Raw genomic sequence first — 15,174 nt, 5'->3', positions numbered from 1 at the left:
AGCCTTTTTATTTGACCATTTATGACTCAAACATCTCCTGATGAGCATACTGACACGACACCTTGTCAGCTCACAGTGGGTGCACCTATAAGCCTGTATCCTATTTTTCCTATTTTCTGTCGGGTCGGATTTTTCGCGCGCTGTCTGCGGATGTGACGTCAAACGCGTTCATGTTAAACGTTTCAGATCACTCTGCCACCATCGCTAGTCATATATATTGCAAACAAACTTAGTTTCTCAAACAGTATATGTATTTGACAGTTCTTACCTCTGTAAACATAATGTTGACTTCTTTGCAACGGATGACTTGTGAAGTTTGCACGTACGAGCGCGTGCTGCGAGAGCGAGCAGAAAGGAAGAGCAGTTCCGTTTTTTGGCCACAGGTGTCAGTCGCGAGTTTAAATTTCAGAAAGTTACATATAGCCCCTTTAAATGTCTGTTTAAACAGTCTTGTATGCTCACCAATGCTGCATTTAATTAAAAATAAGTAAGTACAGTAACATTAAGTATTATTACAATGTAATATTTTATATACATATGCTTACACATGAGATCGTTCGTTTCTGCGTCTTCCTTGTCTGTGTTTTTGATCGGCACGTTCTAGACTTACTCAAGAGATGCATAATAATGCCCCGAGTGTATAACAGTGAAAACGTGGAAACACGGAAAATTACATGTTTGGCAGGAAAGTGTTGTCTAATGAATCTGAATCTAATGAATTGAAAATGCCGTGTTTGGCGAGGAAATAGTTAATACAGAAATTAAAGAACAAAGCAAAGCGAAGTAGCGATGTAGCACATCACTAATTATTGTACTTGTAATTGACTGACCTCTCTTTCATCTCCTCCTTCAGTAGGTGACCAGGCCATCTTATAGAGCACAACATCTCTGGCAGGATGTGACCAGCTGACCTGAAAACTTTCTGAGGTCACCTCTGATGTCATCAGGCTGAATGGGGCTGGCACAAGCTCTGAATGAGAATCAAACACAGTTAAGCAAACTAAGATCCTTTGCTAAACTACAATTAGTTTTATGACAAGTGGACAATTATGTTTAAAATTGTTTACATACGAACTAAAGCAGTAGTTAATTGCAAACAATACTACTACTAATAATAATTGCTGTATTTTCGTGCAAAATGTTTCAGCAAAATATGTTAACATCCTTCAATTAAACACATTTTTAATACTCCATTGGCATTAATTTTCCTTTTCTTGTTTCACAGATGGAACAACATGAAGGTGAGTAAACGATGACACAATCTTCATTTCTGTGTGAACTAATCTTTTACACAATTAAATTTTGCTTCTGTGAATGAATTCCTGAACGTTCTCATTTCCACAGAGCGACCAGCATTTACCATAACAATCATTTTTAAATTCAAATGTATTCCCTAGAAATTTCACCACGTAATCTGATTACTACAACGACAATGTCAGGACACCCACAGAACAATGAAACTCAGGAAATGAAGGCCCAGATCTATTATAGATTCCAGCAGCTAATCAATGATTACTGAATGTAACAGCCTGCCTAGAAACTGATGCTTGATCCAGGACAGAGAAAGCATCCATTCCTGCTTTCCAGCTGGAGTAAATTGCAGACTCCTTGTGCAGCGAATATTGTAAATTCTGTTGGAGGATGAAAATACGACAAAATATGCACATACATGTACATGTTAAATCAGCGTTGCTGCAAGTAGACGAGATTTGTTCTGGCCGTGCTCATGATAATGAATACCAATGGGCCCTGTCTCATCTGTGACTCTTCTGTGAAACATCATTTGCATAAATCCACACCCACCGCCCAGCATATGCTCACATCCTTAATCCAACCGACAAAACAGAATCGGTGAATTCACTGTTTAAACATTTTCAAGCAGTTCATTGGCAGGGATCAAACAGACTCACTTGTAGTGAATCCGCCACTGAGTGCCTCTGATTGGCCAGAGTCATAGAGAGCAAAAACCGCAACGGTGTACTCAGTAATGGGTGACAGGTTTTTCAGGTACACATTGGTGACTGGACCCAAATTCACCTGCATGGAGAGTAGAAAAATAATGCATTTATCTTTATTAAATTAAAAATAAAACAATTCAGCAAATATAATAGAGGGCCATGTATTTACAGTTGAAGTCAAACGTTTACACCTTGCAGAACTAGCAAAATGGTAATTATTTTACTAAAATAAGAGGGATCATACAAAAGGTATGTTATTTTTTATTTAGTACTGACCTGAATAAGATATTTCACATAAAAGATGTTTGTAAAATAAAAAATAGCTGAATTTATAAAATTTTTCATACACTTGATTGTTAATACTGTGTTGTTACCTGAATGATCTAAACTGTGTTTTTGTTTTGTTTTTTTTAGCGATAGTTGTTTATGAGTCACTTGTTTGTCTTGAACAGTTAAACTGCCCGCTGTTCTTTAGAAAAATCCTTCTTTGGTTCTTTAGTTTTTCAGCATTTTTGTGTATTTGAACCCTTTCCAACAATGAAAATAATTTTGAGATCCATTTTTCACACTGAGGACAACTGAGGGACTTGCATGCGACTATTACAAAAGGTTCAAACACTCAGTAGCTATGTTTCCATCCAAAAATGCGAATTTAACTTATGCGCAAAACTGGAACATCGCATATAACATTTGCGCATAAAGCAGCGTTTCCATCCAACAAGACAAAGAGAACAAAATCGTCACTTTCTGACAAACTTCCTCTAAATATCACTAAGAAAACTAGGATAAGTCACCGAAAATAATAATTTTCATATAAATATAATTAATGGAAGGGATTGTAGTAGGGATGTGACGGTAAGGAAATTATCCCACCGGTTAATTGACGCGGCAACACAGGCAATACCAGTATCACCGAGGGGGGTAGTTTGTTAAAGTTTTCCCACGTTCCCACGCTTTTCTTCGTTTTTAAAATAGCTTGTAAATGCCTGTGCATGAGCATTTAACTTTTACTTTCAAATTAGCTGCAATTCGGCGTCAAATGATTGAATGGACGACAACAAAAGAGTACGACAAACTCACTTAGTCTATATTAAACAGAATTATTAATTTAATAACAAAAATAAAATAACTGTTAAGTAACTTACAGAAAGTGTAATTATAAAAAAAAAAAAAAAAAAAAAAACAGGCCTACTGAAAATCAGCAAACACGGTGGAATGAATAAGAATCGAATGTTCTTCCAATGAGCTTCCAAAATCACCTTTCAGATAAAAGGCAGCAGTCAATAGGCCTTTTTAAAATCCAAAATATTTTTAAAACAAGCGGTTTTGCATTTTGTTTCAAAAATTATTCGCCAAGGTCTTGTCTTTCTTACCACACTCCTCGTGTGATGAATTAAATCGGACTCCTGCCGCAGATCTGTGATGCGACTATTGAGCAGCTGTGTTAAGTTTTTAATTGCACGGTTTGTTTTCTAACTGAATTAAATGATTTTTATTACTATAAAAAAATCTAAATGTGGTTGTCAAGTGACAAAACTGGTGAAGGAAACATTTCAGAATGACCAATACAACATTTCTGATGCTGTGCAACAAGATGGGTCGGCTGGTTAGTCGAGTTACCCCATTCCATCGTGCAGTCACATGAAGTTTTTAATACGCATGGAGGAATTTATTCGGTAAAAGTGTTTCCATCGTATTTTATGCGCATTTTTCCTTATCGGATAAAAAGTTTATCTTACTCAGTTGTGCGCATAAGTTTTTTATGCGCATTTTCAGAATTTATGCGCATTTTGGCGTTTCCATTCAGAGATTTTTCATGCGATATTCCAAAATGCGCATAAAAATAGGTGGATGGAAACGCAGCTAATGATGCTTCAGAAGAAAACACAATGCATTAAGAGCCAGGGGGTGAAAACTTTTGGAATTTTAAAGATCAGGGTAAATTAAACTTATTTCGTCTTCTGGGAAGTATCTCCTGTAGCTTCTGAAGGGCAGTACTAAATAAAAATTAAAAAAAACATCTTCATTCTGTTCAAAAGTTTGCACCCCTGGCTCTGCATTGCTTTTCCTTCTGAAGCATCATTGAGTGTTTGAACCTTCTGTAATAGTTGCATATGAGTCCCTCAGTTGTCCTCAGTATGAAAAGATGGATCTCAAAATCATACAGTCATTGTTGGAAAGGGTTCAAATACACAAAAATGCTGAAAAAAACAAAGAATTTGTGGGACCCGAAGAATTTTCCAGAAGAACAGCGGGCAGTTTAACTGTTTAAGACAAACGAGGGACTCAAACGTTGAAACTATCACTAAACAAAAAAACACACAACTGTGGATCATTCATATAACAACATAGTATTAAGTATCAAGTATATGCAAACTTTTGAACTCTGTGATTTTTATAAATTCAACTATTATTTTCTCCTGTCTTTTATGTGAAATGTCTTATTCAGTTCAGTACTAAATAAAAAAAATGACATGCATTTTGTGTGATCCCTCTTATTTTAGTACAATAATTATTTAGCAGATTCTGCAAGGTGTATGTAAACTTTTGACCTCAACTGTATTTATACTTACATTAAGATATTATTTCACTAATATTCAGTCATTTGAATTCTATATACTATAAATCTGGTTAACTAAGTGTAAGAGTGAATGAGTGCATGTTTGTTGAACAGAGATTGTACAGTATTGTAGGTTGTGTTAGTGATCACCTCACTGGTCTGGACACCATCTGTCTTCATATACACAATACGGTAGCCCTTAACCTTATTGGACACTGCGTCCCAGTTGAGTCGCACAGAGCTGTGGTCAACTTCAGTGACTCGCAGGTTACGTGGAGGTCTCAGGGATACTGCAGTAAAACAGGGACTAATGATCAATCACTGACACATATTGAATTTTAAGTGACATTGCTACAATATTAAAGTCACATTGATTTTAATGTACTTCTTAACTGGTCATTAATTTTCCTAAAAATATGTTCTGTCCTTGTCTGGCAACTCAAGAGAATGGGAGCGTGTAAGACAATGTAATACCTTTGAGTTAAACCTACAGCTGGTCATTTTGATTAATTTCAAGAAATTAGTTCAAATGTTTTTGCATATAAAACTACATATACTGTACTCTACCATTCAAGTTTAAAGGAATAGATCATGAGATAGATCATCAGTCAGAATTGCGGGACAAAAACTCACAATTGTGAGAAATTCTGTTGTATCTCGCAATTCTGACTTCTTTTCTCAGAATTGTAAGATATAAACTCGCAACTGCGAGTTATATAGTCTAGTTCTGATAAGAAAAAAATACTTATATGTCCACAGATTTGCGAGTTTATATCTCACAATTCTGACTTAATTTCTCAGAATTGTGAGTTTATATCTCGGAATTCTGACTTTATAACTCGCAAATGCGAGTTTATATTATGCAATTGCAACTTTATTTCTCAGATTTGCGAGTTTATATCTTGGAATTCTGACTTTATCACTCGCCATTGTGAGTTAAAAAGGCAGAATTGTAAGATAACATGTCACAATAACCTTTATTAATTTTTATTCAGTAGCGGAAACAAGCTTTCATAATTTTTAAGTATTCCTTTTTAAAAACATAAATAACTTTAAATAAAACACTAAACTTTTCAAAAGTTTTGTGAAAATATGAAAATATGCCTGTATTATTCTATGCACATCTTAGCAGAATTTTACTCTTTTCATTCAACATTTTTAATATAACTGGCTACTTTTGCTGTTTTGTTGAAATCAAATTTGATCTGACTGAAAAAAATAACACAAATACACACATACCGATTATTATTAAAATACTAAACAAAGAAAATATTTTATTTATCTACACTACCAGTCAAAAGTTTTTGAACAGTAAGATTTTAAATGTTTTTTTTTTAAGAAGTCTCTTCTGCTTACCAAGTCTGCATTATTTTATCCAAAGTACAGCAAAAACAGTAAAATTTGAAAATACTGTTACTATTTAAAATAACTGTTTTGTATTTGAATATTTTTTTAAATATAATTTATTCATGTGATTTCAAAGCTGAATTTTAAGCATCATTACTTCAGTCACATAGAAATCTTTTGTAACATTCTAAAAGTCTTTATCATCACTTGATCAATGATCAATTTAAAGCATCCTTGCTAAATAAAAGTATTAATTTCTATAATGTCTTTATCCCCACCCCCCACCCCCCAAAAATGGAGTAATGATGCTGAAAATTCAGCTTTGATCAGACTAATAGGGGAGAGCGGGGCACAACCTAACACTTTTTGAATTTCGCGGTTTACGTAAATCCACGTGGGGTTCAGCGTATATTTATATTTACAATATTTATCCACATTATTTTAACACTTGTCTAGTACAAATATATCACTTTGTTTTATATTTACAGTGTATATGTTTTTCGTTATTTACCTCAAAAGAAAGGAAGTGAAATGTGACAACATGCCCCATAGATGGGGTACATTGTAACATCTGAGGGGCACGTTGTAACACGACCATATGACAGCTTAAAATGTTATCTGATCGAATGAAAAAAATATACACAACAAACTAAAATATTTTGTCAATAAAGGACATGTGTTAACTTCTTTAAATAAAGTAATGACATTTTTTTAAAAAATAAAAAAAATAATCTAATTTTGGAGTTTGACAATGAACACATCGCAACAATGATTGGAACGGCCCTGATTGCAACACACAGCTGTACAGTAGTTCAAAACAATGTGGACAAATAGATGAAACACATTTAGACATTCAGAAAAACACTCCCCTCCCTCCACACACAGCTCTCATAGAACACGACACACATAAACGAGCCAAAATGCTTTACATTTCTTGAAATAATAACTTCTGAACATTAAACATTGATTGTCAGCCTTTATTTACCTGTTTCTTGTGGTTTCTTATCAAAATCCTTAGAAGTAAGTAGTGTAAATTGCATCGCTAATGCCATAGAATAGCATAGTTTAATAACAGAGGGTCATATTGTAACGTCTAGGTTACGAAGGTAACTCTCGTTCCCTGAAGGAGGGAACGGAGACGTTACATTGGGAATCGCCTGAGAAACCAATAATCTCTGAGCCTTATTCAAAGGGCCAATGAACATTGGCGAGTGGTATTTGCATGCCGAACCACTCCCCCGTACATACGGGTATAAAGAGGGCGGCATTACAACCACTCAATCAGGTTTTCGCTGAGGAGCCGGATCGAGCCGGCGTCAGCGCGACGCCAGGGGCGTGGCAGGGGAATGTAACGTCTCCGTTCCCTCCTTCAGGGAACGAGGGTTACCTTCGTAACCTAGACGTTCCCCTTCAGTCGAATCACTTCGACGTTACATTGGGAACTTAGACCCATGGAAAAGGCCACGACCCTGACGCCGCGTTACGCACAACGCCACGTGCCGGCAGGTCTTCTCAGACGTGTCCGCAGGCAGTCATTGTAACGTAACCTTCCCATAGCCCTGAGGGCCAATAAAGGGGGCCCCACAGGGATGCCAGTTGTACTGAAGCATTGGTTGGGGCGGGCGGAGCACATGGGATCTTTACATGTGGAATGAAAGTTAATTCAATATATCCATAAGTCTTTAGGGATATACAAGGAAAACAGCGGCCTCTGGCTGACCACTGGAAAAATACTGAGAAATATTGCCACAACCTGCGGGGCGAAGGAGACCCTGGCAGGAGCACAGTCAGGAACTACTCCGCATCTAGCCCTGACTGCGGGGCATGGAGGACCCAGGGTTCACCAAGGGCGAGTGGCGAGTGGTATTTGCATGCCGAACCACTCCCCCGTACATACGGGTATAAAGAGGGCGGCATTACAACCACTCAATCAGGTTTTCGCTGAGGAGCCGGATCGAGCCGGCGTCAGCGCGACGCCAGGGGCGTGGCAGGGGAATGTAACGTCTCCGTTCCCTCCTTCAGGGAACGAGGGTTACCTTCGTAACCTAGACGTTCCCCTTCAGTCGAATCACTTCGACGTTACATTGGGAACTTAGACCCATGGAAAAGGCCACGACCCTGACGCCGCGTTACGCACAACGCCACGTGCCGGCAGGTCTTCTCAGACGTGTCCGCAGGCAGTCATTGTAACGTAACCTTCCCATAGCCCTGAGGGCCAATAAAGGGGGCCCCACAGGGATGCCAGTTGTACTGAAGCATTGGTTGGGGCGGGCGGAGCACATGGGATCTTTACATGTGGAATGAAAGTTAATTCAATATATCCATAAGTCTTTAGGGATATACAAGGAAAACAGCGGCCTCTGGCTGACCACTGGAAAAATACTGAGAAATATTGCCACAACCTGCGGGGCGAAGGAGACCCTGGCAGGAGCACAGTCAGGAACTACTCCGCATCTAGCCCTGACTGCGGGGCATGGAGGACCCAGGGTTCACCAAGGGGGCTACATCCTGGGAAAATAGCGCACGGATCCTCGTGGGAATGGCGCAGCAAGCCGACACTAGCCGGCCTCCCGCTCACCTGAAGTCCTTATGTTAGGACACGGGAGGAAACGGCCTCTACGCGAAGGTTATAAAACCTGGCGAAGGTATTCGGTGTCGCCCAGCCCTCAGCTCTACAGATATCTGCTAGTGAGGTGCCATGAGCCAACGCATAGGATGAGGCAACACTCCGTGTGGAGTGGGCACGAACACCTAAGGGCATGGCTGTCCCTGATACAAATATGACAGGGAGATGGCATCTACCACCCAGTGAGCCAACCTCTGTTTGGAGACAGCATTTCCTTTCTGCTGACCTCCGAAGCAAATAAGAGCTGCTTGGTGCGTCTGAAGTGCCGAGTGCGCTGTTTTTTTTCTTTTTTTTCTTTTTTCTAAAGCATGGACTGGACACAACATTGCAGAAGCTGGGTCTGCCTCCTCCAGGGGCAGAGCTTGCAGGTTCACCACCTGATCGCGGAAAGGCGTGGTGGGAACCTTGGGCACATCATGCACGGTCGAGGCAGCCTGGTCAGCAGCGTGAAAAACGCGGCCCTCAAAGGCGGACGAGCATCCACACACCCCGGACGGGAGATGCGGTCGACCCCACCAGGCAGCAGCGCCAGGTGGGCAAGATGCACCGCCACGACGCGCTCGACCCGCGGGATCGACTCACATCCCCTGGCCGCCCCGCCATCAAGGGTGGCGAGGGGAGAGAAGCTGGGCAGCGGGCGAGAGATTTTTTTTTTTTTTTTTGAAAATGGTCTCGCCATGGCAGCTGAAAAACACTGACAGTCTAACAGCCTGCCGCGGGACGACGAGAGGAGCCGTCTCGCGAACGAGCGGCGAGCTTCAGCGCAGCCATGGTCATGCATCACAATGAATGCACGAACCATCCATGAACGCCGCCCCAGCATGTTCATCGGCCCAGACATGTGAGGCAGCGTTCATGTCCGTACAGTGAGGTGAGGCAACTGTCACACCCAGAAACGCACGGCCGAAAAGCCATTCTGAAAAGAACGTCTAACGGCCGTGAGAAATTGCTCTTTTAGTCCCGGTCCGCCCAGGGAGGAAACCGCGGCACCACTGTGCACTCAATGGGGCTTGCTCGCTGGAGAGCAGGAGGCTTCGTTGAGGCCGTGAAAACGGCCGCCCGCAGGATCCCGTTGGCGGCTGCCGAGAATTACTCTTTTAGATGTTGCACACCAGCGGGGAAGAGCAGCAGGAACTCTTGAAAAAGGCTTTCTTTCTCAGCGACGGTGAGGGCTCGAGCATGACGGCTCTGAAAGCGAAAATCTGATTGAGTGGTTGTAATGCCGCCCTCTTTATACCCGTATGTACGGGGGAGTGGTTCGGCATGCAAATACCACTCGCCAATGTTCATTGGCCCTTTGAATAAGGCTCAGAGATGATTGGTTTCTCAGGCGATTCCCAATGTAATCTGCGCCACTGGAGTTTAAAACAGGTTAGTGTCTTCTGCTGGTTTGCGAAGCATTAATAAACTATCTAAACTGATAAATAACAAATTGGAGATTAAAATAATTTTTACATTTTATTCATTTTAAATTAATACTAAAAACTGAAATGAAAAGTTTACTTCAGCCAGAAATGTACTTTTACTGTGGTAAAATAAATATTCAGCTATATCTTCAAAAGGCTTTTGAATTTTGGTGCTCTTTTTTCTCTGCATAGTGTTGCTATGCCAACTAGTAAATACCGTAAATTTGGTTACGCTAGCATGTGTGGAAATATTTAAACTATGTGTGTTACATTTAACCCCGCGTTAGTTTATGCCCCGCTCTACCCTAAATTACATTTTAGAATTTATTCAAAAGCAGTTATTTTAAATACTAAAAATATTTCAATTTTTGAATCAAATAAATGCAGGTTTGGTGAGCGGAAGAGTCTTTAAAAATGTAAAACATTAAAAATAAAAATGTTTGTTAATCTGCATAATTTAGAGTTTATCTGTGCTGCAGAATTCAAAAAAAGAACCATTACTGGACATTAAATAGAGTAGGGAAAAAACAGACTACATTTTTAAACTTAAAAAACTATTCTGGCCTGGACACTCACTGGTGGTCTCCTGAACAGTAGCGGGGTCACTGGCCTCTTCTCCGAACATGGCATAGACCGTAACAGTGTACTCCGTGTCAGGAATCAATCCAGTCAGTTCCACATCAGTCACCGACTCATCCACCTTTAGCTGCAACACAAAAACAACAGCAACACCTTTAGAGCAACATAAAGGTTGCTGAAACACAGATCAAAGTGCAACCAAGGGAACTCAAACGTGATGAATGCTATTCTTCATCTATGGCTCCCATGAAAAGAGTGTAACAGCAAAGCTACTATTTCGGTGGAAGTGTCATCTTGCCGGCGCAGGCTTAACGTTTACTCAAACACAGACAGGCACACTCACAAAGACAATTTGCAGCCTCACCTCTCTTTCATCTGTAGTCTCACTGCTCAGTGGAGCGTAAAGGATCATGTACCCAGAAGCCCCTTCTGCATCCCTCCAGCGGGCTCTCATGCTGTTGTCTGTCACATCGTACACCTCGAGATCACTCACTGTTGGTAGAGCCACTGAGATACAAACATACATACAAATCAGACAGTTTGGACATTGCAATAAATAATTTCCTAAATCCATATTTTCTTCTTATTTTACAGCAAAAGTAAAGAAAACAAGATAAATATGTGATAAAATGTATTTATTATTCATAAATAATAATAATAATACATTTAACTGTAATAAAATAACATTCAAAAGTTTTTGAACAGTAAGATTTTTAATGTTTTTTAAAGAAACATTCTGCTCACCAAGCCTGCATATATTTGATCCAAAATACAGCAAAAGCAGTAATATTGTGACATATTTTTACTATTTAAAATAACAGCTTTCTCTTTGAATATATATTTAAAATTTATTTTATTCCTGTGATCAAAGCTAAATTTTAGAAATCATTCTAATATGCTGATTTGCTGTTTAAGAAAAAATTTATTATTATTATTATTATTATTATTATTATTATTATCAATATTTAAAACTTTTTTTCCAGGATTCTTTGATGAACAGAAAGATCCAAAGATCAATACATATGATACAAAAGCTTTTTATTTTAGATAAATATAACATAAAAAGCTTTTGCATCATTATACACTATACCATTCAAAAGCTTGGATCCAATATAGGGAAAGAAATTATAGAAATTAATACTTTTATTTAGCAAGGATGCTTTAAAATGATCTAAAGTGACTATAAAGTCATTTATAATGCTACAAAAGATTTCCATTTCAGATAAATGCTGTTCTTCTAAACTTTCTATTCATCAAAGAAACTGTTTTCTGAGCAGCAAATCAGAATATTAGAATGATTTCTGAAGAATCATGTGATTGGAGTAATGATCCTAAAAATTCAACTTTGAAATAAATTAGATTTTAAAATATATTCAAATAGAAAACAGTTATTTTAAACAGTAAAAAACATTTCAGAATTATATTGTTTTTGCTGTACTTTGGATCAAATAAATGCAGGCTTGGTGAGCAGAAAAGACTTCTTTAAAAAGCATTAAAAATCTTAGTGTTCAAAAACTTTTGACTGGTAGTGTGTATATGAAAATACATTTTAAAATTTAATACATTTTTAAGAATAATTTAATGAATTACAATATTGTTTTTAAGGGGAAAAATTGGGTAAGAAAAAATATATTTTTATTTTAAATTATTACATTTTAGTTAGTCTACTTTAAATCTAAAATTATATTTCAGAAAACAACTTTTAATATGTTACAATTTAAGCTTCCCATTTAATAATGTTTTACTGGAAAAAAATACTGATAATGAAACCAACATTTTGCAGCATATGTATATCCAGTTTTTTTTGTTGGTTTTTTTTTTTGTTTTTTTTTCAGTTTTGCATGCATGCTTAAAAGGTTTGCAAATATCAGAAGTGTGTTCTAAGTTGAATTCTGGGAACTGTGTGACTGATCAAGTGTAAGAGAAGCAAAAAATGTTTTCTATCTTCTACCACAAACCAAAGACTTTAAACATCTTAATAAACCACTAAATACTGCAGACTTCAGTCCAGTCTTCTTAAGTTGACTGATATGTGTCTGCTCTAAAGTAGTGGTTAGGAAATAAACATATTGTATATTAGAAGGTGATGACAGAAATACAGTAAAAGGCTTAAGGAAAAAGAAACAGGCATGTGGTTTGTGGGTAATTACTATTTTATAGTGAAATCGTGTTGAAGGACACGAGGCTGTAACACATGTGATTTGAGCTCTGTAGTCAATGTTGGTCGTGGCAAGTTTAGAATATGACTCACGCGTGATCTCGCTGCCTCTCAAAGCGTCGCTCGCTGCGCTGCGGTACACAGCGAACACAGCAATCTCGTATTCAGTCAGAGAGTTCAAATTCTGCAGGACGACTGAATTCTCCGTGCCGCCCACCACAATCTGTACAGCAAGACAACAGCGGTTTGTGATGCCTAGCACAGCAGTTATGAAAAATAAGACCACAAAACTCAGCTGTGCTAAATAATGTGGCAAAGTGCAGCACATAATATTTATAGTATTGTGCTGACAGCCATCACAAAAATGGAAATAGAACAAAAGATAAAAGAGGCTCTGAAAAGTATTTTGACATTTAAGCCACAGTTAAAAAAGTGGTACTGTCATTCCGTCAGATAACAAAATATCAAACCAATTGGAGGTTATTTTTAAGACAGAAAGCGCAGACTTCTAAAGCAATGACAAAGTTGGATGGATGCTTGAGTAGCATATCTGAAAGCTGCGATAGAGCATCGGTCACCTCTTCCAGACTATCTGCTCCGGATGGATGGTAAATCACCCGATATTTTTCCACACTGCCAGGCGCATGAGTCCAGGACACACGGAAACTGTGTGCAGTCACCTCAGACGTGACCAAGTCTTGGGGTGGAGATGCCGTCTCTTCGGCGGAAGAATCTCCTGTCAATGATGAAGCCATCATGAGGCTTTAAATCCCTTCCACACGTCACATACTGAGTTTAAACAGCAATTAAAAACTCACGTTTAATATCTTTGTCTTGTTGCTCCACTCCGTCACACACCTTCCTGGTCAGGCCATCCACTATAGTGCTCATGATACTAAAGTCTGCCACATTATAAACGTGTGTTTCCTGTGGTTCAGAGGCGATGGCCTTCAGCTCGTTCTCATCAGCATTCTTCACACCTACACATATTCACACAGGTCATACTGGAATATCCATAATAAACACCTTGTGTTGATAATGCGTCCAGTGTTGACAGTCAACAATCTTTTGGCAAATTTTGTAAATACTTATTAGTGATAAAATTCATAAATGAGTTTGCAATACATCAACCCTGATGATGTTTATCTTTTTCTATATATTGCATATTTTTAGCTGGATGAACTGTTTTACACAGAAAATGCATGAGGAATCTTTTAATACCAATGGCAAATAACTCGACTCCAGCACTTCTCAGGATCTGAGCAGGTGGGATGACGTCATCCTGGGATTTGCCGTCGGTTATTAAAATTCCAATTTTGGGAACATCGCTACGAGCGCCAGACTCAGGTTTGAAGCTGTTCTCCAGGATGTAGGTAAGAGCAAGACCTGGACAGAGCAAAATATTAAATTAAACAGTTTCAAATGTGCAAATACAAGAAAAATGTGAGCTATAAAAATGCAATTATGAAAAATAAATAATACAAAAGTAATAGTCACAACTGTGAAGTATAATCTTAAAAAATCCAAGAAATAAAGTCACAATTATGAGAAAGTAAGTCATAGCTGTCAGATATACAGTTACAATTACAAAAGATAAAATCACAATTGTGAAAAATTAAACTGCAATTACAAGAAAGCAAATCACAATTGTGAGATACAAACTCACAATAACATAAAATAAATCACAATTACAGCAAAGTAAATCATAATTGTGAGATTTAAAGTCTCAATTGTGAGATAAAAAATCACAGTTACAAGAAAGCAAGTCACAATTTTGAGAAAAAAAAAATCACAATTGTGAGACAAATTCACAGTTGTGAGAAATAAAATTGCAGTCATGAGAAAATCACAATTGTGAGATACAAAATCACAATTACAAGAAAGCAAGTCACAATTTTGAGAAATAAAATTTCATTTGCCAAAAAGCAAATCACAATTATGAGACATAGTTACAATTGTGAGAAATAAAGTCACAACTGTGAGAAATAAAATTGCAATTCTGAGAAAGTAAGTCACAATTGTGAAATACAAAATCAAAATTACGAGAAAGCAAGACACAGTTTTGAGAAATAAAATTGCAATTGTGAAAAAGCAAATCACAATTGTGAGAAATAAAGTCACAATTGTGAGAAATAAAATTGCAATTATGAGAAATTCACAATTGTGATACAAAATCACAGTTACCAGAAAGCAAGTCACAATTGTGAGAAATAAAATCACAATTACAGGTCACAATTGTGAGGTACAAAATCACAATTACGAGAAATAAAGTCACAATTGTGAGAAATAAAATTGCAATCATGAGAAAGTAGGTCATAAGCGTGAGATACAAAATCACAATTACGAGAAAGCAAGACACAGTTTTAGGAAATAAAATTGCAATTGCGAGAAAGTAAATCACAATTGCGAGACATAAAGTCAAAATTGTGAGAAATAAAATCCCAATTACGAGTCACAATTTTGATAAACAAAATCACAATTATGAGAAATAAAGTCACAATTGTGACAAAATTGCAAATATGAGAAAGTAAGTCACAATT

At 37.9% G+C, this 15,174-nt stretch overlaps 1 protein-coding gene across 1 annotated transcript in view; it reads right to left on the bottom strand.

Annotated features, from left to right (window-relative positions):
* The window catches only part of col14a1a (collagen, type XIV, alpha 1a), a 207,893-nt gene that overhangs the window by 152,230 nt on the left and 40,489 nt on the right, over positions 1-15,174 (bottom strand). The window contains exons 11-19 of the mRNA XM_073847829.1: positions 13,856-14,020; positions 13,453-13,614; positions 13,213-13,367; positions 12,728-12,857; positions 10,841-10,983; positions 10,474-10,603; positions 4,669-4,808; positions 1,911-2,037; positions 831-970 (exon numbers count right to left, since the gene is read on the bottom strand). Coding sequence (XP_073703930.1) covers positions 831-970; positions 1,911-2,037; positions 4,669-4,808; positions 10,474-10,603; positions 10,841-10,983; positions 12,728-12,857; positions 13,213-13,367; positions 13,453-13,614; positions 13,856-14,020 — 1,292 coding nt within the window. The remainder of the gene's footprint in view (positions 1-830; positions 971-1,910; positions 2,038-4,668; positions 4,809-10,473; positions 10,604-10,840; positions 10,984-12,727; positions 12,858-13,212; positions 13,368-13,452; positions 13,615-13,855; positions 14,021-15,174) is intronic.

This window comes from Garra rufa, chromosome 9 (assembly GCF_049309525.1).
Source record: "Garra rufa chromosome 9, GarRuf1.0, whole genome shotgun sequence".
In the NCBI taxonomy this organism is placed as follows: Eukaryota; Metazoa; Chordata; class Actinopteri; order Cypriniformes; family Cyprinidae; genus Garra; species Garra rufa.
This window is presented reverse-complemented; position numbering and strand designations above follow the sequence as displayed.